Source organism: Bos taurus, chromosome 13, assembly GCF_002263795.3.
Source record: "Bos taurus isolate L1 Dominette 01449 registration number 42190680 breed Hereford chromosome 13, ARS-UCD2.0, whole genome shotgun sequence".
In the NCBI taxonomy this organism is placed as follows: domain Eukaryota; kingdom Metazoa; phylum Chordata; class Mammalia; order Artiodactyla; family Bovidae; genus Bos; species Bos taurus.
In genome coordinates, this window is record NC_037340.1 from 28,441,006 (window position 1) to 28,465,211 (window position 24,206).

The window sequence follows — 24,206 nt, forward strand, 5'->3', positions numbered from 1 at the left end:
CAGTTGGTAAAGAATCTGCGTGCAATGCGGGAGACCTGGGTTCAATCTCCTGGGGGTTGGGAAGATCCCCTGGAGAAGGGAAAGGCTACCCAGTCCAGTATTCTGGCCTGGAGAATTCCATGGATTGTATAGTCCATGGGGTCGCAAAGAGTTGGACATGACGGAGCGACCTTCACTATAAATACCGCGTGTGGAGTCTGACCCCGACTCTGCTCCCTCCCCACTATCAACGTGGCTGTGTATACAGCGATCCTAGTGCTTGACACGTGCTGCTGCTTAGTAAGACGCTCGGCCACGGGTGGCAGATGAGCTCTGGGAGGCCTCACACCCCACGAGGGACAGACGCTCAGCTGGGCCGGGGGCAGGGTGGGAAACTATTTTTGGTCATCTGCTTGGATCTAGCAGGGGTTTCAGTGAATCTGGACAATAGTCAGAGACAGACAGGGATTTACCCACTTAGAAACTGGCATTCTCTCTCTCTCTACCACTTCCTTCTGAGAAAATGTTGTTTTCCACTGTTCCTTTCACAAAGGACTAACTCCCTTCTGGCTTTATAGCAAGCTTGCCCCTAGCTTCATCCCTCTCCCTCATTTCTTGTTCCCTGCTTCTCTTGACCTCAAGATTCCCCATCATCTGCAGCAGATGCCTTGTTGATGGGAAACTGAGGCCCAGGGATGCGACTGAGCTTGGAGATCTAGATCTAGAAATGAGGGGCCTTGACCACCAGATTGGACATCTTGCCATCAGAAGTAACAGTAGGAGGTGGGAGCAGGAACAGAATACCCAAAGGGTGATGCCAGGCCTGGAGAGTTACCCTGGTAACCAGATAGCACTTGGGTGAGTTCTTCATAGTAAAAGGTACCACCTCTAAGAGGGACCTCCAAGCAGGTCAACCCACAAGAGATTTGGATCTGCTTCTCCTAAGACTTGCATTGGGACCTCCCTGAATTGCATTGGTCCAGTGGTGAAGAATTTACTTGCCAGTACAGGGGACATGGGAAGTTCCCACACTTAGCTGCAAGGCAGCTGAGCCTGTGAACCAGGACTACTGAGCCTGTGCTCCCCAACAAGAGAAGCCACCTCAATGAGGAGCCTGTGCACTGCAACTAGAATAGCTCCTGATTGCCACAACTAGAGAAAGCCTGTATGCAGCAACGAAGGCCCAGCGCAGCCAAAAACAAAACATTTTTAAGAGGAGAACTGCATTCCTGTCCTCCTGTACCTTTCCAGAGAAATGACTCACCTTACAGCTCTTAAAGATTACCCACCTGGATGGGCGCATGCTTTTATTTTCTGCTCACAGACATCATGTTCAAAAGGGACAGTTTGACATTAGCACGAGTATTATGGAGACACTTCCAACAAGAATACAAGTTGGTGAGGGGGAGGGTTTAACTCAGGACCAGGCCTTGAAATGGCCTCCAGAGCAACCTGTGGGAACCAAGGGACCCTAGGTTCTCAGATCCAGTGACTAAGAAAAAAATCAATCATCTTAACAAAGAGGCGTTGTTTGCTCTTCATGGTAATCCTGCCTCTTGTGTTCAGCATAAAAGAGACTGTAACAATATTTGCTATGTCAAGGGCAACAGCACTTTTATCGTGGGGAACAGGCAACTCTTTGAGATGTAAACATATTCAAGTTGAAGGTAATTGGACTATTGCTCATGTTTTACAGCCTCCATTTCACAGACATAAAAACAGAGGCACAGAGAAGTTAAATAAGCTGTTTATCACAACTCTGAATCCCTTGGAAGTGAGTTAATACTCCTCAAATTACTCCTTGGTTGAGATTTTGAGATTTATTTTGGGCCTTTAAGTGGATGTGGAGACCACTGGTTTATAAAACCTCTTTTTAAATCTATTATAAGAAGGAATTTGACTTTAACTTAGATGACACTGTCTTAACAACAAAGTTGAACAACAGAAAGTTTCTGTTACCTGTGTGTAGAGCAGCCATCCTCAAACTCTACAGCCTGTCTCCAAATCTTCCCGAGGACTCCTGAAAACCCACACTGCCACGCCCCAGCCTCTGAATTTCAGAGTCAGAAGGGTACCTGGAATATGTGGTTCTTGTGTGTTCCTAGGTCATGTAGCAGTGATCTGCTGGTTCAAGGGCCACACTTGAGGAACCACTGCGGTAAAAGCGACTGCACCGACCAGTGTATCCTTCAGGACTGCAGGATTTACCACCTCTGCACAACCTCAGCTGTGCAAAGCCAATCTTGCCCAAGGTCACGACCTCACCCTGGCGGGTCACCTGGATCTAATGATTGGTTGATGCTGAGCTAAGGTGATGGGTCTGCTGGTTGCAATTTCTCAGCTTTGCCTGAGGTTGCATCACAACTCCAGTTCTCCCTCTGCTGGGTCCTGTCTGCTTCCCTTTGTTCTTTGGTGTTAATTCCAGACCATTTCCCAGTATATTTCCTGTGAGAGAATCCACCTCCGACTCTGCTTCTCAGGGGATGTGCAACACTTGGAGTAGAGTCACTTAAACATCACCTCTTCGGCGAGACCACTCCTGACCATTCCATGCCCTCCCCCTCTTCCTTACTGATTGGTTGTCTTTGTCCAATTCACTACTCTGACACTCTACGTTAAGAGACCTAATGCTTTGACCATCTTCTCTAGACTCTAAGCTCTGTGAAGGCAGGGACCCATCTTTTTTGTTCACTGTATCATCTTCAGGGACTTGCTCAGGACGGGCAATTGGTATTTCTGGGACCATTTTACTGAAGGATTTCATATTCAACACCTTCTACTGGAGTTCTGAGGCTCCAGCTCAGCACATTCAGGAGACTGAAATTCTTGGATGAGAGGAGACTGGGATTCCTGTTCCAAAGGGAGAGAACTCAGCTATGCTATTATGCATGCTCTGAGAAGAGGATGTCTTCTCCAGTGGTGCAGTGGTAAAGAATCTGCCTGCCAATACAGGAGATATAGGAGACTTGGGTTCGATCCCTGGGTTGGGAAGATACCCTGGAGGAGAAAACGGCAACCCATTCCAGTATTCTTGCCTGGAAAATTCCATGAACAGAGGAGCTTGGGGGGCTATAGTCCATGGGGTCGCAAAGAGTCAGATACGACTACGCACATACATGTATGCACTATGATGCTTTGAGAACAGCATCTCAATCTTCCTAGAATACAACTGCTTTTTTCCTTTCCTGGGGAGTTATTTTAAGATGGCAGATGTTGGTGACTCTCTGCCCCCACTTCCTCCCTGCAACCCAGCATCCCTCCAGCAGGCCCACTCCTCAGCTTTGAGGCCGGCTCCTCTTGGTGACCTGTGGCCAGGACCTGTCACCCACAGGCACTGAACGCTTCCTGGTCCACTCAGTGCTGAGTGAGATCTGAAGGAGGCAACAAAGGAGCCCTTTGATCAGACACTGAAAAAGCAAAGGCTGCAAAATGCTTGGAATGCTGAACATACTCCGTGGAGCTCTTCCTCCCCGGGGAGCCCAGGGTGCGGTCTCCCAGGGGAGTACAGATAACGGGATGAGGGAGGCACCCGCCCAGGGCCTGCCAAGGCAGAGAGCTCAGCAGCCCAAGGATGAGTCAAGTGCATCCAAACAGAAGCTGAAAAATAAGTCGGCAAAGCACTTAAAGGCGTGCTTATCTCGTTGAATAATTCAGCAGGCTGGCTGGCTGTGAGCTGGGAGCTGGTTCACAGTTAATGGAATATTTCCTGTAAATATTATTTTCTCTTCCTGTCTCATCGTTTCATCCAGTTCAAAAATCTTTACTAATCTGGGGCGGTGACAAGCAATGCATCAGTTCTCTGAGCTAATGCTCCCGATTCTGAAATGCTCAGAGGAACCATAGGAAGCTGCACTGGCTGCTCTGGGGGAGAAGGGGCAGAACATTTACACTGGTTCCTTCTCCTAATGTCTCAGAGGGGATCCCTCTGCGCTCCTAATTGTGCATCTAAGTGAACATAAGAGTGCCCCTAATTGCACATCAAATAAATAAGTAAATGTTGTCTGCTGAATACGTAACAAGGACCAGCGCTGTCATCCTCCCCCCACGGAGAGATTTCATTAAATATGGGCTGGTGTGGGGGCTGCAGCAATCAGTGATGATTTACAGATATTGAATATTGCTTCTAAGGTTTCTTTGGAGCCACGTGTTTCACACTGTTCTTTTTTTTAATGTATATAGCGTCTGATAAAGCCTGATGGACGGATCTTTATTCTGACTCTTCCTGGCGCCCCAATCAGAAAGCATTTTCTGTTGTAAATGATAATGTTTTCTGATGATTCAATGGCTGGGCTCACCACAGGATTGGGGAGTGCAGACTACAGCCAGAGGACAGAGCACACAGTGCCGGGGTCCAGCCCCGGCTGATCCAGGGTATTTGAAGGAGAGACAGCATAGGCGACCTATTTATTTAAATATTTTATCAAAGATATAAAGAGTAATAGGATGAGGATAGCTCAGTGAGGAAATTCAGTGGAGAAAAGAGGCTGAAATAAGGATAGCTCAGTGAGGAAATTCAGTGGAGAAAAGAGGCTGAATAATTCAGCCAGAAGGTAAGAGAAAGAACGACATGGTGAGACCAAGTTTCAGTGAACAAGGCCCGCACTTTATTTTCCAAAGTAGTTTTTATACCTTAAGTTATGCATAGAGGATAATGGGGGAAGGGGTAGAGTCATGCAGCAACACAGCTCAGCTTGGTGCTGGTGGGAACTGAGTCTCGAGCGTGGGAGAAGTGAATCACCTGAAACCTTTGGCCCCGGTGCTCCCAAGAAGAGGCAGATTGTCCCAGAGATCAGAGCTTTCAGAATTTTTCAGGCTCTGATCTAAGGAGTGCAAGGTCCTCCTCTAAAAGAGGGAGCCCTTTGTGATCGACTTTACCCAGCTTTATTTATCTCTGCCCCATGTGATCCTGGTTCCACAGGAGTTAACAAACAATGTATTTTCTGTATAGATCATTTAATTTTCATTCAAATGTTCTCAGCGAAGTAGAAACACTCTTGCTTGTACCAACACAGCTGTCTGAGACTGACATGCCAGCTGATTCGCGGCATGTCCCCACTCATGGTCACTTAATGTAGTGGCATTTACTCTTGTTTGATGCTTCTGTGTCTTTCCTTGGCCATAAATATAACCCAGGATGAAGTTTGATCTTTTACTTCGAGTGTCCAAGTGCACTTGAACTGACAAGTTCAACTGATAATGTTTCATGATTCCCTGAAGTCAACCGGACAGTTATTTAGTCACTAAGTCCTGTCTTAGTGAGACCCCATGGACTGTAGCCCTCCAGGCTTCTCTGTCCATGGGATTCTCCAGGCAAGAATACTGCAGTGGGTTGCCATGCCCTCCTCCAGGGGATCTGCCCAATCCAGGGATCAAACCTGTGTCTCCTGCATTGGCAGGTGGATTCTTCACCACTAAGCCACCAGGGAAGCTCAACTGGATGGGTACCTGGTGGAATAAAGGATCTCTCACCTGTGAAGAGCTCCATTTCTACACATGTAGACATGTGCTCAAAGGGAATGTGGTACCCAGGAGAAAGTAGGGGAAAATAATCTATGTAGCTGCAAGACTTTGTCTTTTTTTCACCGATGTAACACTCTCTGTACTTCTGTGACCACTGCTAAACCCAGACAGTTAGACATGAAAATACTGTCACTCCCGTTCTCTGAAACCTCACTCACAACAGTGCCTAAAATGATCACCCCATAATCACAGTAAAGAAGAGAGGCAGGTTTGGCAGTGTATGAACAAGCGTGCAGGAGAGGGGAGGCAGGCTGAGTGAGAGGGAAAACATCAGTGGGTGAAAGAGAGAAACAGCAGGATTCAGTGAGAGTCGATGCTGGGGCGATATTTAATGACATAAACAATTCTACAACCTATCCTCAGACACTGTTTGGGATTCCATCTGTTCATTTTAAAAGAACTCATCTTGAGACTTCCCTGGTGGTCCAGTGGCTAAGACTCTGAGCTCCCAATTTAGGAGGCCTGGATTTGATCCCTGGTTGGGGAACTAGATCCCTTCCACATGCCACAAATAAGACCCCATGAAGCCAAAAAAAAAAAAAAGTCATCTATGTAAGCAAGGGCCACTATTCTAGTATAGACGGGAGCTTGGGTATTTTGTTCTTAGTCCTATGCGTGGGCTTCTTAGGCCTTTGGGTGGCAATTCTTGCACCGCGCATCATTCTGAAATAGTTCTGAGCTTCTGCACATACTCAAGAGCCAAAACACCCTCTTGGGGCGTCCACACACACCTTGCTGTTCCTGACATGTGTGCCCTGAGGGCAAAGAAGCTATTTTTTTTCCCGTAACATCAGCAGCTTGCATTTTGGGCTGTGCTTCTGCAAGGCCAGGTGCCCATCTGTTTAGAAGATCCAGGTAATAGATATTACAGGGCCTAGAATGCTCTCCCTGCTCCACCTACGAGGGATCCCGTGCTTTACTCCATCTCCCCAAAGCCCCCAGGGCTTCAGAGTAGGATTAAGCAATTTAGGGAAGACTGCAACCAGAGTGGGAAACTAGTACCCCCAACCCCCAGAGAAGCTGGAACAGCTGTGGTGCTGCCCACTTTGGGACAGTCATTAGCTACCCGCTTCTTCTCAGGGCCCCGACGGAGGCACCTGAGTGCATTCTCACAGGAGACTGCTGAGGGCCTGTTTCTGGCTGCGTGCATGATCTGCTGATGCTACTGCAGCCGAGGACGCCAAGAGATGCCTCCAGCTCCTCTGAAGGCAAAGGTGCGGCTCACCCTGGTCCTGCCCCTACTTGAAAGCTGGCTCCCATTGTCTCGGTGCCATGGGGCCTAGCTGCTGTAACTGGGTCAGAGTGTTAGGGAGACTCCTGCCTGGGCTGGAGGGGCAGTTGTTGCTACAAAAGGGCCTTCAGGTGCCCAGAACTGGGTGCCACTCCCCGTTTACTGAGCACTGCGGGGGGCCTGGGTGGCGAGCTCTGCCTGGCCCCCTTTGCCAGGGCGTGATTGCTGCCTGCAGGGCCATCCCTCATTCAGAGCCGGCCCAAACTTGAGCCCTGTGCCCAGCTCCCCAAGTGCAGAGGCCCTGCCGGGCACACCTGCCATGCCTGGATGATCCTCCTTGAGTCTGAATTCAGAAAGGACCCACCGCTGGCCGCAGGAGTGATCCTCAACTCTGGCCACCATGTCAGAATTGACTGTGAGGCTTTCTAGACATCCAGCGGCTGGGTCAGAAATGAGAGGGGGAGGGATCAGGGGAGACTGGGGCCTCTGTCCATTCTGAGAGTTTCATGTGAGTTTCCAATCTTTCGCTGAAGACAGATTTGGGGCACTCATACGTAAATGTGCGCCGGTGGTCACTACCACGTGCCTGCGTCTCCTTAGATTCACAGGTCTGGAGCCTGGAGTGTGCTCTGTGCATTCAGAGACTCTCAGGTGCCTTACGTGGAAGAAAGATGGCCTTTTTATGATGGTGATGGTGCTGGCTACGAGCAAAAGGGACAAGCGCCCTGCCTCGTGTTCCCTGAAGCTGGGACCTCTTCACTACAGCTCAGGCTAAGTCTTTAGGGCCCACGGCATGTCTCAGCAGAGGTGGATACCCCTTGGGCTAATGAAATTTCTGCTCTTCTCCCTATGGGCTTTTCAGAGTTCTTAATTTTGTATTCCAATTGCACATTTATTTCCTAAAGAGGGCTCCCCAAGTTATAGTAGGATCAGGGTGTCCCGGTCCCCAGGCTGCCCTTCAGCCTCACAGGGAATGTCACGATGGGAAACTGAAATTCACTTATGGCTACTGTAATTTTTTCAGTGTTCTGAGTACCTCTCCCGCTCCTCTCTCTGTTCAGTTCTGATTTGGAAATTGATACTGTCGAGCTCCAACTGAAAACTCACTGCCTATCTGCCAAGGCTACCCGAACGCCCCATCAGCCTAAGACATGGCATGTCCTAAATTGCTCTTCTTTCCCCTTCTCTAACATCCCAGGATCTGGTCAATCAAGAAGCCTGGGAGTTGTTCCAGATTCTTCTCCTTCTCTGACTGCCATCCTCTCACCCCTTGCCATTGATCAGTCACATCACCTTCTAAACATCTCTCTTCCAATTCCCCTTCTCCACCCCCAGCATTGACAGCCACCTGCAAGCCCCCACCAGTTCAGACCTACACTAGTGTAATGATGTCCCAGTCTGCAACTATTATCCTGGATCACTCCACTCATCTTCCACCAGCTGTCAGAATGATGCTCCTCTGGCTATGGAAGTCCGAAATGGCCACTCGTCTGCTTCTGCCTCAAAGAGGATATCTCCCTAGCAAATCCTCAGGATTCTGGATGCTGGAGCCCCATCAGCCTCCTCTCCCGCTACGTTCCTGCCCCAGTGGTGCTGCGTGCGTCTCCATCACACCATGCTCCTCTCCTTCAAGGTGCTTTCATGCACACCTGTGTGTCTCCTCACCCCACTGGTCCATCTTCAATACCTCTGCACCATCGTAAGATACAGCTCCTTCTCCGTAAGCCCAGCCAATTCATTATCAACCCTCACGCAGACCTGTCTTATCTGTAAGATGCAATCATTACACCTCTCTTTCTAATAGCCAGGCAGGACCTGAGGACCTGCTGTGTGTCTTATCTCAGAACCCTGCAGTCTGCTTGGTGCATAGAGGGTATTAAATACACATTTCTGAAGGAACGAAGAAATGAATGAATAGTGACTCTGATGGCCTGGTTGTCCCTCCGTTAGTGACAGACTTGAGAATCCCAAATGCTTCCTTAGAGGACACAGAAGCAGGCAACATTTTCAGTAACAACTCAGTTTGAATACAGTCAATATCCTGAATACATGCACTCCCCTGCTAACATTTTTAATCCACTGACCTGCATAAATTCAACCAATGAGAGTAAATTCTCTTATTCAAAGGGTGATTATTCACACATTTTGCTTTCCACTTTTCATTATTTTGAAGTCTCTTTTGGAGTCTTACAGGAATAGTTACAATTTATTGAACCCCTGTGCTGCATTTTGTATGTTTCACAAACATCAAGGCTACCTCACTGCATCTAAAACCGTCATTAGCACCTCAATTAGAGAAACAAGGCAAGCTTAAACATATTAATAAATAGAACTGAACACATACCAATACTAGTTAGCACATTTTTCAAAAACATTCAGAGGGAGAGAAGAGTTCAACCATGGGATTTTAATGAATTCCACTGTAGACCCCAATCGTCCAAGCTGGCCTTGGTCTCCACCAGTGGGGCAATTGAGAGATGCATACGTTGTTACTAGGACTAGTTAAAGGATCTAGGAGTCTCTGTGGCTCTTGCAAGCAGAAAAAATAGCCAAGCAGGTTGGAGAGAGGGGACAGTCAATGTACAAATGAACTTATTTACAAAACAAAGGCAGACTCACACACTTAAGAGAAGGAACTTAAGGTTGCCACTGGGGAGTCAGGGGAAGGGATAGTTACAGAGTCTGGGATAGACATGTGTACACTGCTATATTTAAAATGGATAACCAACAAGTTCCTACTGTATAGCACATAGGATTCTGCTCAATGTTATGTGGCAGCCTGGATGGGAGGGGAGTTTGGGGGAGAATGGATACATGTACATGTATGGTTGAGTCACTCTACCATTCATCTGAAACTTTCACAATGTTGTTAAACAGCTAGGCTCCAATATAAACTAAAAAGTTTAAAAAAATAAAAAGAAGAAAGGAGTAAAGAGAAAACTCAAGAAAAAAAGCACAGAAAGTTATAAAGGTTATAAGAGAAAGAGGTAGAAAATAAACAAAAAGTTAAGAGTGTTTGAAGTACAGACCCAGTGACTGAGAACGACAAAGAAGAAAAAATAAGAATGCAGAGTCCAAATCATGTCTTGCAGCAGGAAACTGGAGGGGTTTTGAAAATAGTCACAAAACAATCATCCCTAGAACAGCCAGGTTCCTCCTGAATTGTCCCCAAGGAAGAATTCCTCCATCACAGGCTCAGGATCTTTTCATAGAACTTAACTGACTTACTGATCAATTGAGTGAAAATCTTCCTCAATACAGAACCATTTTTTCTCTATCAGTTTAATGAGAAGCTGGCTAAGGGCAGACGTCCACTGGATAGACTACAATAAGCTCGGATGTGTAGTGTGGATTTCAATCCTGCTCATGGATAAAGCAGCTTGGAAAGCATTTTGCAGTGACATAATGAACTCATATGGCTTTTTCCCTCCAAAAGCAAGCGTGGTTTTGATAGACTTTTAATCTGTATTTCAGGGTCCGATTCGCATACTGTGTCCCCGTTTTTTTCTCTGCCTGGAGGAGCTGAATGACAGCTCTCGCCTCAGAGACATTTTTTCCATTATAATTTTTCAATTTGTTCTGGTCTGAAAAATGTGTAGAAATGAAAACAGAAAATCCAAGTCCTGTGTCCCCTTCAAACACTCTGTTTTGGCTTTACCGGGACTCTATATACTCTGTTAAGCTTCCCTTTCTTTTTTGGCAAGGGATCTTATTTCTTCCAGATTTCTGATCACTTCTAATATGCCAGAAAATATTTACTGGATTGGCAGGCAAGCCTCTCATGCTTCTTTATTTTTCACCTCTTTTTGACCTACAATCTCTTCTTTTAGGTTCCCCCCTTTCTAAAAAAAAAAAGAAAAGAAAACCTTTGGGAAAACTCAGATTAGCCTCAGGATTCAAGAGAGACACTCCTTCACATTCTCATTACCACAGTATCCCAGAGAATGAGGGCCAGAATGGTCTGTCAGAGGCCCGTTGTCCATCTGCTCTGGGTAAGCTGACCTAGTCTTCTTGTTCTGTATGTGCTAAGTCGCTTGAGCATGTCTGACTCTTTGTGACCCCATGGACTGCAGCTCACCAGGCTCCTCTGTCCATGGAATTCTCCAGGCAAGAATACTGGAGTGGGTTGTCATGCCCTCCTCCACGGGATCTTCCCAACTCAGGGATCAAACTCGCATCTCCTGTATTTCTTGCATTGGCAGGCAGATTCTTTACCACTAGTGACACCTGGAAATCCCCTAGTCTTCTTACCTTAAATAATTTTACAACTTCCATTTCCTTAGTGACAGGAAGGAAAAGTATTTTCCCAGAGAAGGCAGAACGGATGAGTTTGGAGTAGTTTGTGTACACCGCACTTATCAGGAGACTGGGGAGCCCAGAGGCCCTGAGGCTGCATGGCTACAATTTTTGTCACTTCTCAGCCTGTTCCTCCCTCCACCGGAGCCCCACTAGCCCACCACGGAGAGCATGCTTACCTTCCTGGGCTTGACTTTATCATGGTAGTCATACTGGAAGATGCCTTTGTAGCTCAGACCCAGCCACCACGGTATCCCCTGCTTGTCCTAGGACATCAAAAGAAGCACGGGTAAGCAGGGGACCAGAAGAGAGAAACATGAGCCAAGAGATCTGTTTCATCTGAAGACAAAGGGAAAAGCAAATTCCTTGAAAGGGATGGACCCCATCTCTCTATGATTTACCTTGACAGGTGTGCCCCGTCATCAAAGGATGCTCAGTGATGTGACTTGGAAAGTGCCCTGGGTTGGGGACCCAACTCCACTCTTAACCAGCAGCACAGCTGTGGTTCTCTCCCCTATTCTGAGTCAAAAGCAGATACCTTGTTCTCTGTTCTCCTCCGAAGAATTTAGGTTTTCAGCATCACCCCCCATCCCCACTTAGGAAAATCTGAGAGATGCTGAGCACTGACAAAATGACCTTCTGAGCCGAGAAACTGTCATCAGCTGTCAGAGCTGGAAGGAACCATGGAAACTATGAAAGGTGACTCCCCTAAAAATTTTGCCTTAAAAGATTTTAATTTTTTTTTTTCCATCAGTTTTAGGTTCATGGCAAAATTGAGAGGAAGGTACAAGGATTTCCCATATATTCTCGTCCCTACAGCCTCCCCTATCAATAACATCCCACACTGGAATGGTACTTTTGTAGTAACTGATGAACCTACACTGACCCATCTCAAACACCCAGAGTCCATAGTTTCCCTCAGAATTCATTCTTGGATTGTACATTGCATAGGTCTGGACAAACATATATAGATACGTATCAATCATATAGTGTTGCACAGAGTATTTTCATTGCTCTAAAAATCCTGTGTGTTCTATCTATTTATCCCAGGTCCTGGCAACCAGGTTTGTCTTTTCCAGGATGCCATTTAGTTGGAATCATACAATATGCAGCCTTTTCAGACTGACTTCTTTCACTTAGTAATATGCATTTAAGACTCCTCTAATTAAAAAAAAAATTTTTTTTGGAGTAGGGTTGATTTACAATATTGTGCTAGTTTCTTCTGTACAGCAAAGTGAATCAATTATACATATATCAACTCCTTTTATTTTTTCTTAAGTTGTGCATCTCTTTCTTATGTTAGCTATTTTTTTTTTTTGATGTGGACCATTTTTACAGTCTTTATTGAATTTGTTATAATATTGCTTCTGTCTCATGTTCTGGCCCTTTGGCCCCGAGGCGTGTGGGATTCTAGATCCCTGACCAGGGACTGAACTAGCACCCTCTGCATTGGAAGGGAAAGCCTTAAGCACTGGACCACCAGGGAAGTCCCAAACTCCTCTCATTTTAGAGACAAAGAAATCATGCAAATGTTGTGTCCTGCTGTACACAGGACCCCCCTTCCCCTCTCCCCAGCCCCCAGCAGGCCGATGGCAGTGCAGGGCGAGCAGGTGCTTCCCAGTGTGTCCTGCTCACTTACGAAGACAGCGGCTTCCGGGCTGGCCTGGGTGACTCAGGCTACAGGTCAAAGTAACAAAATTGAAGCCTAGACACTCCGGGGGCAGAATGAGAAATGCCAAGACCCTCTGTTTATTCCTTTAACAGAGACTTCTGGCCCCTAGATGGTTAATCTCCATTCAAGTAGGGTGATTGTTAATGAGAAGATCCCAAATGCTAGGAGCTGGCAGTGGGCATATGAAGCAGCCTTTCCCTGGATTTGTTTTAATTGCCACATGGATGAATGGCCTAATAGAACCCACAGAGGACGTCCTGAAAACTCAAAGTTGGCTTCAGGGTTTTGCGGGGCATGACTTTATGCTTCAAGGTAAGCATAAAGGTAAAAAGCAAAAGAATTACATTTTGAATTTTTAGAAGAGCTTCTAAATTTCTTTAAAGGTATGGAAAGTGCCCATATGATTGCACTGGTTTTGGAGAACAGAATAAGAGGACAGACGAAGGCCACTGGGGTTTCAGATTGTTGAGGCAAGAGGTGTCATCACACCAAGATATGTGGCATCTGTGAAATTTACACGGAAGGCCACCAAACAGTGAGTCTCGATATCGCTGCTTAGGCTCTTTCTCCAAGTAAGTGGGAGAGCAATCCCTCAAGCTTGAGATTCCAAGAGTCAAACACACAGGCACACTTGGCACCCACAAATTCACAAACAGCAAAGGAGCATATTTCTAAAGTTTTATTGGATAGCAGAGAGCATGCATATCAGAGGTTGTCCTTTTGTCATGTTCCAGGGCTGACGAGGAAACAGAATTCAAGTTTACGCTGTGTTCGTAAAACCCAGATGAAGTTCTATCTGAAAGCCTTTTCATCTAGGTATCTCAACCTATCTCTGCGGCTGCTGCTGCTGCTAAGTCGCTTCAGTCGTGTCCGACTCTGTGCAACCCCATAGACGGCAGCCCACCAGGCTCCCCCATCCCTGGGATTCTCCAGGCAAGAACACTGGAGTGGGTTGCCATTTCCTTCTCCAATGCATGAAAGTGAAAAGTGAAAGTGAAGTCTCTCTGTCGTGCCCAACTCTTAGCAGCCTATCTCAATAGTCTTCTAATACTTAGAAAATTTTTGTGGAGTAGTTGGTGAAGCAAATTTCTTAATCTCCACTTTATTTGTTTATTTTATTATATACACACACACGTATATTATCTTCATTTATTTATCTTTGGCTGTGCTGGGTCTTCGCTGCTTCTCGGGATTTTTCTCACGTTGTGACAAGCAGGGGCTACTGTCTAGTTGCGGTGTGCCAGCTTCTCAGCGTGGTGGCTTCTCTTGTCGGGAAGCACAGGATCCAGGGTGCTTTAGCTTCAGTAGTTGTGGCATATCCACTCAGTAGTTGCAGTTCCCAGGCTCCAGAGCACTGGCTCAGTGGCACATAGGATTACTTCCTCCACGACATGTGGGATCTTCCCAGACCAGTGACTGAACCTGTGTCTTCTGTACTGGTAGGCAGATTCTTTACCACAGAGCCACCAGGGAAGCCTCGATTTACTTTCAATATATATTTATTTATTTAGCTGGGTCAGGTCTTAGTCGCAGCTTGTGGTTGTCATGTGGGACCTTTCATTGTGCAGCCTGAGCTCAGCAGTTACAGTGCAGGGCTTCTGGATCTGTGGTGTGTGAGCTTAATTGCTCTGTGGCATGTGGGATCTTAGTTCCCTGACCAGGGATTGAACCTGTGTCTCCTGCCTTGCAAGGTGTTTCCTCAACCACTGGACACCAGGGAAATCCCTTAATCTCTCTTTTAATTATGAGTAGCAGAGGTGAGATCATGCTTAGGACAAACAGCAAATCAGAGAATGAAATGGAGTCAGGGCTTCCTGAATTACTGGCTCCATTAATGAACTCAGACCTCTCCACTAAACATCACTGTGGAATATTTCCACAAGTGACAGAGAGACTCACAGTTTGATTTCTGTGATATGCCTCTTGTAATAATGTCAGGACTATTGCTGGCCCCTCCTGTTTCCTTTATGGTAGCAAGACGGCAAAATGGACATGGGCTCTAGACTCACTCACAGTGTAAGAGTTGAACCCTGGCAGCCAGCAGGGGCGATTTTGAATTTCTTTTCACGATCAATTCAATTTCCTTTTGGGGAGTTGACTGCCCACTGATTTCAGCGATCATATCCCCGGCAGAGCGATACAGGGATTGTCTCCTCAGATGATTCACACTTTTCATGTGGGACAGAATTTAGCCCAGAAGCCCAGGTCATACTTCTCATGACAAGACTATATCTTAGACTTGAGAGAGGCAGGGATGACTGCCATGGTTCTGAGTTCTGTGCATCACGGTGAAGAGAGATAAAGAGCTTCCACTGGTGGGAAGGCTGTTGGAAGGACATCAGGAAGAACTGAACCACTGCAGGCTGTGATAGATCTGGAGATGAGCTGCTGGGTGGGACTGTACCCACATATGCTTCAAAACTGGACTCCACAAATGTCACTCTGATATCTGTTCCCATCATGGAAACGCATACATCCAACTACTCGATTCAATTCTCAATAAAGGCACTTTGTAAATATTTGCTGGGCACCTACTACATTCCAGGCACTATGCTAGATTCTGCTGGATTCCAGGAATATATAACAGAATACAACACAGTCTTTGCTATCAGAAGGCTGCAGTTTAGAGGAAGATACAGGCCACTAAATGCACACCAAGGATGTGTAAAATGCCGTTGAAGCTGCTGTGGTGACACAATAATGAATGAAACACGGCACACTCTGGTCTAAAAGACTTAAAAATACAGTCAGGTGGGGCTTCCCTGGCGGTCTAGTGGTTAAGAATACACCTTGCAATGCAAGAGATACTAGTTCGATCCCTGATCCAGGAACATCCCACATATCACGGAGCAACTAAGCGTGTGTGCCACTACTGAAGCTCGAGTGCCTAGAGCCAGTGCTCTGCAACAAGAAGCCACCACAATGAGATGACCGAGCACCGCAATGAAGAGTAGCCACCACTCACTGCAACTGGAGAAAGCCTGCATGTAGCAACAAAGACCAGTCACAGATAAAAAATAAAGTAAATAAATAAATCTTAGAAAAAAAAATACAGTCAGGTAGAAACATGGGGAAGGAAGTTGGTGGGCAAGCCTGAGAATATCGGGTTGCTTGGTGGGACTGTCTTGCATTCAGAAGGGTTTTCTGTTCCTTTTGTCCTGACTTGGGACAATGACTTCGATAAACTTCATGTCGGGGTAAATGAAGGAAAGGAAGTTATCCTTTCTCAGGATAGAAAAAAGAGCCTGGGAACATCATTATCCACTATTTCAAAGAAGGGATCCCAGTCTTGGACATTATGTATCAAATGTAAAAGAATTTACAATGGGGCCAGTGTCACATTGGACTTGCCATCAGCATATTTAAAAAGATAGAGGTTGTTGATTTCTCAACCCATAGTCCCACTTCTCCTATTTGGCTGCCTACATGGCATTTGACCACCAAGAGAAACACTGTTCATTCTGCTTAAGTTTTTGTTCTCTATAGTTCCTTGGAATCTTCCTACTGAGAGGCTCTGTGGTCCTGATCTCCAGGATTCTTCTGAGAATTGAAAGGAAGTAGGCATTTATCAAAAACCTCAGATATGCAGATGACACCACCCTTATGGCAGAAAGTGAAGAGGAACTAAAAAGCCTCTTGATTAAAGTGAAAGAGGAGAGTGAAAAAGTTGGCTTAAAGCTCAACAGTCAGAAAATGAAGATCATGGCATCCAGCCCCATCACTTCATGGGAAATAGATGGGGAAACAGTGGAAACAGTGTCAGACTTTATTTTTGGGGGCTCCAAAATCACTGCAGATGGTGACTGCAGCCATGAAATTAAAAGACACTTACTCCTTGGGAGAAAATTTATGACCAACCTAGATAGCATATTGAAAAGCAGAGACATTACTTTGCCAACAAAGATCCGTCTAGTCAAGGCTATGGTTTTTCCAGTGGTCGTGTATAGATGTGAGAGTTGGACTATGAAGAAAGCTGAGTGCCGAAGAATTGATACTTTTGAACTGTGGTGTTGGAGAAGACTCTTGAGAGTCCCTTGGACTGCAAGGAGATCCAACCAGTCCATTCTGAAGGAGATTAGCCCTGGGTGTTCTTTGGAAGAAATGATGCTACAGCTGAAAGTACTTTGGCCACCTCATGAGAAGAGTTGACTCACTGGAAAAGACCCTGATGTTGGGAGGGATTGGGGGCAGGAGGAGAAGGAGACGACAGAGGATGAGATGGCTCAATGGCATCACCGACTCGATGGACGTGAGTTTGAGTGAACTCTGGGAGATGGTGATGGACAAGGAGGCCTGGCGTGCTACGATTCATGGGGTCGCAAAGAGTTGGACATGACTGAGTGACTGAACCAAACTGAACTGAACTGAGGCATTTATCACACCCACTTCACAAAAGGGAAAGTAAATTTTGGAGTGTCTTTGAATCAAGTCTTACTACACTAGTTGGGGGTGTTCCACTGTCCCAACTCCCCCAGCATGTGATCTCCCTGACCGAGTCCTCCCCAAACCCCAAAAAACTTCACTAAGATTAAAAATAAAGAAATGAAAATCTTTTTTAGGGCATGTTGGCAATGTTCACCAAATGAGCTCACTTACCTTCACTGCGTAATAGTGAACTCCATAGGTTGGGAGAGACTCTACGATGCTCATGTAGCTGTGAAAACAAAACAAAACAACACACACACACACACACATACATGGTTATTCAGCAGAACTGGTATCATATGCACATTTGTGTCTGTGTGTACATGATAAAAGTTCTCTGAATGGTTATTTACTCAAAAATTAAATGGAACCACCATCCACTGGAGTCTCTCCCAGAAGAACTGAACAACCCTGACATGTTCTATGTGAACACACACACAACCTCATCAGCACTGGGAGGGGTGAGGTACTTACTTCACGATGGCTTGGCCTCTGGTCTGGCCGTTGAGTTTCTTGTAGTGCTCGATGACCCGGTCCTCACTAGAACGAGAGGAAAAGGAGTCTCTACCTTAGTCTCCAGGTGACAGCCCCGAGCCCTCCTCAGGAAAAGACTGTGAGCCCCACATCCTCACAAGAAGTTCCAAGGAGCCAACAGCTCCTGGAAGAATGATTTGTCCTGGAAGCAGCATTTTGAAACCCAGCCGAAGTGAGATGTCCAGGGCGACAGAAGTACCAAAAGAGTCCACTTTCCCTTCAGAGGACTCACTGCTCTTTGTCTTGAGTTTGGCTCAGGTTCGGGGGGTTAGACTCCTTGTGGGAGCAGAGGATGAAAGGAGCACGCATCCCAGTGGGGAGGGACACAGGACGAGGACAGGCAGACAGCCACTGCTGGGGGTCCACGTGGATGCTTCGGGCAACCTCGGTCAGGCCCTCCTCCCCTCCTAAACTCCAGCTGCCCAGTCAGGGGGAAGGAGGTGCTGACCTCAACACGACATTCATGGCCTCTCTACCCTGTTAGCAGTTAATAGCTCAGGGTGTCCAAGGAGGATCGGAAAGTTCGGGAATTTGGGGCTGGTTAACACAAATCAACCTCAGATAGGCAGATGACACCACTCTTTCGGCAGAAAGTGAAGAGGAACTAAAAAGCCTCTTGTTGAAAGTGAAAGAGGAGAGTGAAAAAGTTGGCTTAAAGCTCAACATTCAGAAAATGAAGATCATGGCATCTGGTCCCATCACTTCATGGGAAATAGATGGGGAAACAGTGGAAACAATGGCTGACTTTATTTTTTTGGGCTCCAAAATCACTGCAGATGGTGACTGCAGCCATGAAAGCTTACTCCTTGGAAGGAAAGTTATGACCAACCTAGAGAGCATATTCAAAAGCAGAGACATTACTTTGCCAACAAGGGTCCATCTAGCCAAGGCTATGGTTTTTCCAGTGGTCATGTATGGATGTGAGAGTTGGACTGTGAAGAAAGCTGAGCGCTGAAGAATTGATACTTTTGAACTGTGGTGTTGGAGAAGACTCTTGAGGGTCCCTTGGACTGCCAGGAGACCCAACCAGTCCATTCTAAAGGAGATCAGTCCTGGGTGTTCATTGGAAGGATGATGCTAAAGCTGAAATTCCAGTACTTTGGCCACCTCATGCGAAGAGTTGACTCATTGGAAAAGACTCTGATGCTGGGAGGGATTAGGGGCAGGAGGAGAAGGGGACGACATAGGATGAGATGGTTGGATGGCATCATGGACTCGATGGACATGAGTTTGACTAAACTCCAAGAGTTGGTGATGGACAGGGAGGCCTGGCGTGCTATGATTCAGAGGGGTCGCAAAGAGTCGGACACGACTGAGCAACTGAAGTGAACTGAACACAAATCATAGAGCAATAAAATGCCCACAGCAGCATTGTGAGATAAGGCAGCTACCGGAAGTCAGATGGGGACCCGGTAACCTTCTGAAATCTCAGATCTAACATAGCAAGAGGTTAGCTCACTCCTTTAGGGGCATGGGGGCTTCACCCTCCTGTGACAAGGCAGACAGTATGAAGGGCCTCCTGGGAAGTGACCCTGTACCCCGCTGCCTTTGGAAATGCCAAGCCCAACTCTGGAACCACATTCCACCTATTGGGGGGTCAAGTCCAAAAGCCTGGCCTCTGGGACCTTGGAACCTTCTTCCTCAGGCCTCCACCTTACTCTTCCTCCCCACAGCCTGTGGACTCCATGATGGGAGGTAATTCCAGGGATGAACCCTCAAGACCTCCTCAGTTGAACTTCACGATCTATGATTCATTTATTATCCCAGAGCAGATCGAAAGCCTTCTTTCACCCACCTCTTATTAGTGAGGCCACTTCTGGGGAGCGGAGCACACATTCTGTATGTTCATTACCGAGTACTTGGGGGTAGTTTATTTTTCGTTTAGTTACTCTCTTAATCTTCTGTGAATATCTCTGCATGTTAGTATTCTGAAATTTGACTTGTACAAGATTAGCCCCTGGCAGGAAAGTGTCTTTCCTGACATCCCAGATGGGGAATGATTGGCTACGAGGGGCCTTGGTCTAGCTGAGAGTCAAGTCTATGGGGTCCGAGCACCCTCTCTTCAGAAAAGGGCAGAGGCAGCCATGTTTCTCCTTAGTTCCCACACACCTTACACCGTGGCGGCTCTGCACTGAGGGGGACAAGGCCCTCTCCTGACAGAAAATTCTCCAAAAGTGTCCTTGCTTGGGTGGATGCCAGCCTCACAGACCATCAGAATGGGGTCAGGACATTCTGGGGTCACCCTTCCAGCTTCCTCCCCAGCTGCCCACTGAATCAAGAGCTGGGTGGGCACATGACGATGTAGCATTTAGGGAGGCTGACCCTCAGATCCAGGGTCAAGCCACACAGTATAGCTACGAGCCCGCTTCCTTGGTATAGAGTCGCAGAGAGGGTTCCCTGCTCCCTAGGCTGGGATGGGGGTGTGGAATTCAATACAGCGCTGTAGTGGTGAACACCAGCATGGCTCAGGAAAAACACCAGCGGGGTCAGAAACACCAGCAGGCAGCTGTGCAGCTGTTCATAAACTAAATGTCCTGACCCTTGGGGCCTCACTGAGCCTGACAGCTGCAAGGATCTGCCACCCCACCCTCTCCCGCCTAGTTTCTCCTGTTTGAGACCCTCTGAGGCCTCAGTATCTTCCTTCTTCCTTGGCTTTCCCCTGTCTGTCTGTCCTAGTGGAAACACCGTGGGCAGGCATGTGACAGCAGCTGCCACGCTTCCCCTCCACTCCCTGTCCCTCCATGGGGACTGACAGACGATCATGGCACTGACCCCCCCTCCATGGGATTACTATCAGAGACCCACCAGCCAGAGGAAATGGAATCCCCAAACACCATTTGGAGGGTATGGTGTTACATGAAGCAAAAAGGCAAGTGACCCAGGCTGATGGTGCCCCCTAGGCAGGGGCTGGCTCTCACTTTTAAGGTCAGTCATCTCTGCATACAGGGAACCCAGAAACAAGCCGACGGCCACAGGGCTCCCTGTCTCAGAGAAGCTGTCAGCCTGCAGGGGCCAATGATTTCAGAGTAAAGGAAGACATCCCCTCACGCCCTGTCTGGGTGTATTTGTGGTCCCTTATCAAGAGAAGCCAGGTCAGGACCCTGATGCTGCCTTGTCCCGGGGCCCTGGGTACTGCGTGACTCAACGCCACCCTCCCATAAGGAGATCACGCAGGGCGAGAAGTCCAAGCCTGTGGAATGCTTGGGGAAAATGAGCAGAAAGGATTACTGGGTGATGATCTGGCATTATTGTGTACCACTCACAACTTTCTAACTGCATTATGTGCTTGTTTATTAATATTTCCTCTCTTAATTACAGTCTGGATTTGGCTGCTACGGTTAGTCCCATTTTACAGATGGAAAATTAAGGCAGCAGAGCTTCCTGGATTGTCATTACCCCGCAGCTCAGAGACATGGCTGGGGTCCTAAACCTGCTGTTCTGCTCACTAGGCTGCAATGCCTTCCCTGGCTAGTGTGGACAGGATCCCTACGGCTTATTTAGGCCTGAAGGTTGTCCACTGCATCTGTGTATGGGCACTTTTTTTTTTTTTTTAAGCTATGCATCATGACAATGGTTCATGCTACTGGCCTGTTTGTGTAGAAGCTGAGCTGTAGAACCTGGGGGCACCTGCTTCAAAAGCATCCCTCCCTTTGTCTTGTCATCCTCCTAGGACATTTAGACAGTAACACGGTGCCTCTGGGTCCAAAAGGGTGGGCCTGGTCACAGAGATGCAGGGCTGTTCTGGCAGGACAGCTAGAGACGTGGATGAGGATGAAGCCGTTCATGCTGACAAAAGAGAGCACCAGCGTGAAGGAAGGAGTCACGGCTCAGTGGTGATGTTTGCACACAGAGCAGGCTGTGGAGATAACCCAGAAGAAAACCCAGAGACAGGAAGGAGAGAGATGAAAGGAGGACTTCCCAGCTCTGAAAGGAGCAGCCAGGGTGTAAGCAACATTTGGAAACATACAAATGAGATAACTGAGGGATTCGTTAGGCTCAAAGCAACTCTGACTCCAGACAAGCCAGCAACATTACAGCCTCTGCCGGCTAATGCATTTCACCAGGTAGGAACTACCAGTTTTGTGAATTATCTCCTTGCAGCTCCAGTCCCTTCATCACTGGTTTCCTGAAAATAAACTGCTGGGAGGACAGAGAAGGTAAGGCCCAGGGAGCATGAGGAATTCGGTAGAGGGCAATTTGTTTCCACACAAAAGGAAACAAGAGTGCCATCTGGGGTGTTTGTATGTGCACGCTGCCAGGCTGGAAGTCTGGAAACGGACACATGCAAAGTCTTTGTGTGTTAAACCAGTCTTGTTCTTTGAAGGCACATTATAAGGCTCTGAGCACTGTTTATCACACCTATGCTACCAAAAAGACTGGCAACAAAACAGTTCAGAGAAATGAAACCGAGAGTGTCGGCACACAGGTGGAAGCTCCCAGTCTCAGGGTTCAGCCCTTTTATTTCCTGTCCAGCTGCCCGGTCACTTGGTCTCTTGGCAAGACATGATTTATGTCCTGGAGTTTCATTCTGCTAATGCCCTCCACAGTAACATGCACCCCATGCCAGCCAAAGGAGTCCCCTGAAGCCATCCGGATGACTGAACAACTAGTCTGACAACTGGAAAGGTGTCTGGTGGCTCAGATAGTAAAGCGTCTGCCTACAATGCAGGATCCCTGGGTTGGGAAGATCCCCTGGAGAAAGAAATGGCACCCCACTCCAGTGTTCTTGCCTGGAGAATCCCATGGATGGAGGAGCCTGGTGGGCTACAGTCCATGGGGTTGCAAAGAGTTAGACACGACTGAGCGACTTCACTTTCTAGACAAGATGAAATGTTATTAAACTGTAAACTTCATAAAGTGCATTAGAGAAATGCTGAAAAGTCATATGTTATAATGCAACAAAATTGACTTGTTCTGTGATTTATATCTTATTATTTTTAAATAAAAGCCCTTACAGAAGCCTAACAAAAAGTGCTTTTGGTTACAGAGCCATAAGAATGATTAGGGAAGTGGCGTTTTCCTTTCAAAGGATAGTGGTTGGGGCTCGCTGGCCCTACAGTATTTCAACACACTACCCAGCCATGCAAACCCCACTCCACTGTGACCTGAACCACAATCCGGGAAGAGTTCAAACGCCTGATTCATTGAGAATCAGTAGTGTAGGGCCTAACAGATGAACTATGGTGTAATGTTACACGGCAGCTACATCGGGAGATATGAAACATTGTGGGAAAAGGAAAGAATCAACCTCCCTCTTCTGTAAAGAGGAAAGCCCTCTCATCCTCCCACATCTCAAAATCCCACACATCCTGTCATCAAATGACAAGGATCCCAAAGCGAAATTCTAGCAGTCCATGAAGGGATCTCCAAGGAGGCAAGGCATCCAAAGTGAAATTTTAGAAGTTTTCCCTTTTATTAAAAAAAAAAAAGAGGAAAAGAAAGAAAATAGGAAAAACAGCTCTCATATTCCGTGTCATTTAAATAAATGCAAAATATGGTTTCATGAAGGCTCAGGCCACTCGATACAGTTTGGAATCGCTCTCTGATTGGGGACCAGGTTGGCCCGTGGTGGTGGGGAGGGTGGACAGTCACCCGGAGTCCCCTGCCTCCCTCGAAGGGGCTCCATCCTTGGGGGGATGACTGGGGCGTGCAGAGAAAAGGGGCTTACCAGTAAGCCAAGGAGGGGTGCTCCTTCAGGGCCTGTGTGGGGAGCGCTGGCAGCTTCTTCAGGTCAGTCCTCACCACTTCATTGCTGCAAGACAGGGGCAGACAGGGGGCATGGCAGAAACACACTCGGCCCGGGAGAAGACCACTTCACCACGCCAGGAAACCCGACCCCCGCCATCTGGTCCTCATACCCCACATCTGCGCCCCTTTAGTGAAAAGGGGAGCTTTCTTTGTCCTGATTCAGTTACACAAGGGGACACACAGCATGCAGAGCCCGCTGGCCTACGCCTGTGGTGCACACAGCAGGGCAGGGTAGAGCCCTCTGGGATGCCTGAGGGTTCTTTTCAAGCCCTGCATGCCAAGCGGGCACAGATGAATGTCCCTGGGAAGCAGGAATGTGGGAGAAGAGCCACCAGTGACCCCAAAGGGGGGACCTTAGGGAGCTCCTGGGGGCCCAGTCGTGGGCTCTGAGAATGGAGCTGTTTTTGACTGTTTTCGCCTTAAACTGTTTCCCTCACTAATCTATAGGTCAGTTTTCTTTGCCTGGATTAACCACATACTAGAAACTGTTGTCCAAAATATGACAAATCAATAACATTTGCTCTTTAAAACCAAGATAATTTAAAAATTCATTATTATATAAAATATGGTGTTCTTTATAAAATGCTATTAGCCTGTTAATAAGGCATGATTTCACTATATTAAGTTATCTACATTCAGAAATCCTTGGTCTAGTGTATTAACCTCTTTCTTCCTAAGTAAAAAAGAAATTTGCACTTACTTATGTTCTGAAATATGATAATTACAATATATTTTCAAATTCTCAAAAAATTCGACTTTAGAAATTTTTCCTATTGGAGTATAGCTGGTTTACAATGTTGT

At 47.0% G+C, this 24,206-nt stretch overlaps 1 protein-coding gene across 10 annotated transcripts in view; it reads right to left on the reverse strand.

Annotated features, from left to right (window-relative positions):
* The window catches only part of FRMD4A (FERM domain containing 4A), an 849,800-nt gene that overhangs the window by 91,699 nt on the left and 733,895 nt on the right, over nt 1-24,206 (reverse strand). For all 10 annotated transcript variants that reach the window (XM_059892529.1, XM_059892528.1, XM_059892530.1 and 7 more), the window contains 4 exons: nt 23,326-23,409; nt 17,598-17,663; nt 17,295-17,352; nt 11,206-11,292 (listed from right to left, as the gene is read on the reverse strand). In XM_059892529.1, the coding sequence (XP_059748512.1) occupies nt 11,206-11,292; nt 17,295-17,352; nt 17,598-17,663; nt 23,326-23,409 (295 nt within the window). The remainder of the gene's footprint in view (nt 1-11,205; nt 11,293-17,294; nt 17,353-17,597; nt 17,664-23,325; nt 23,410-24,206) is intronic.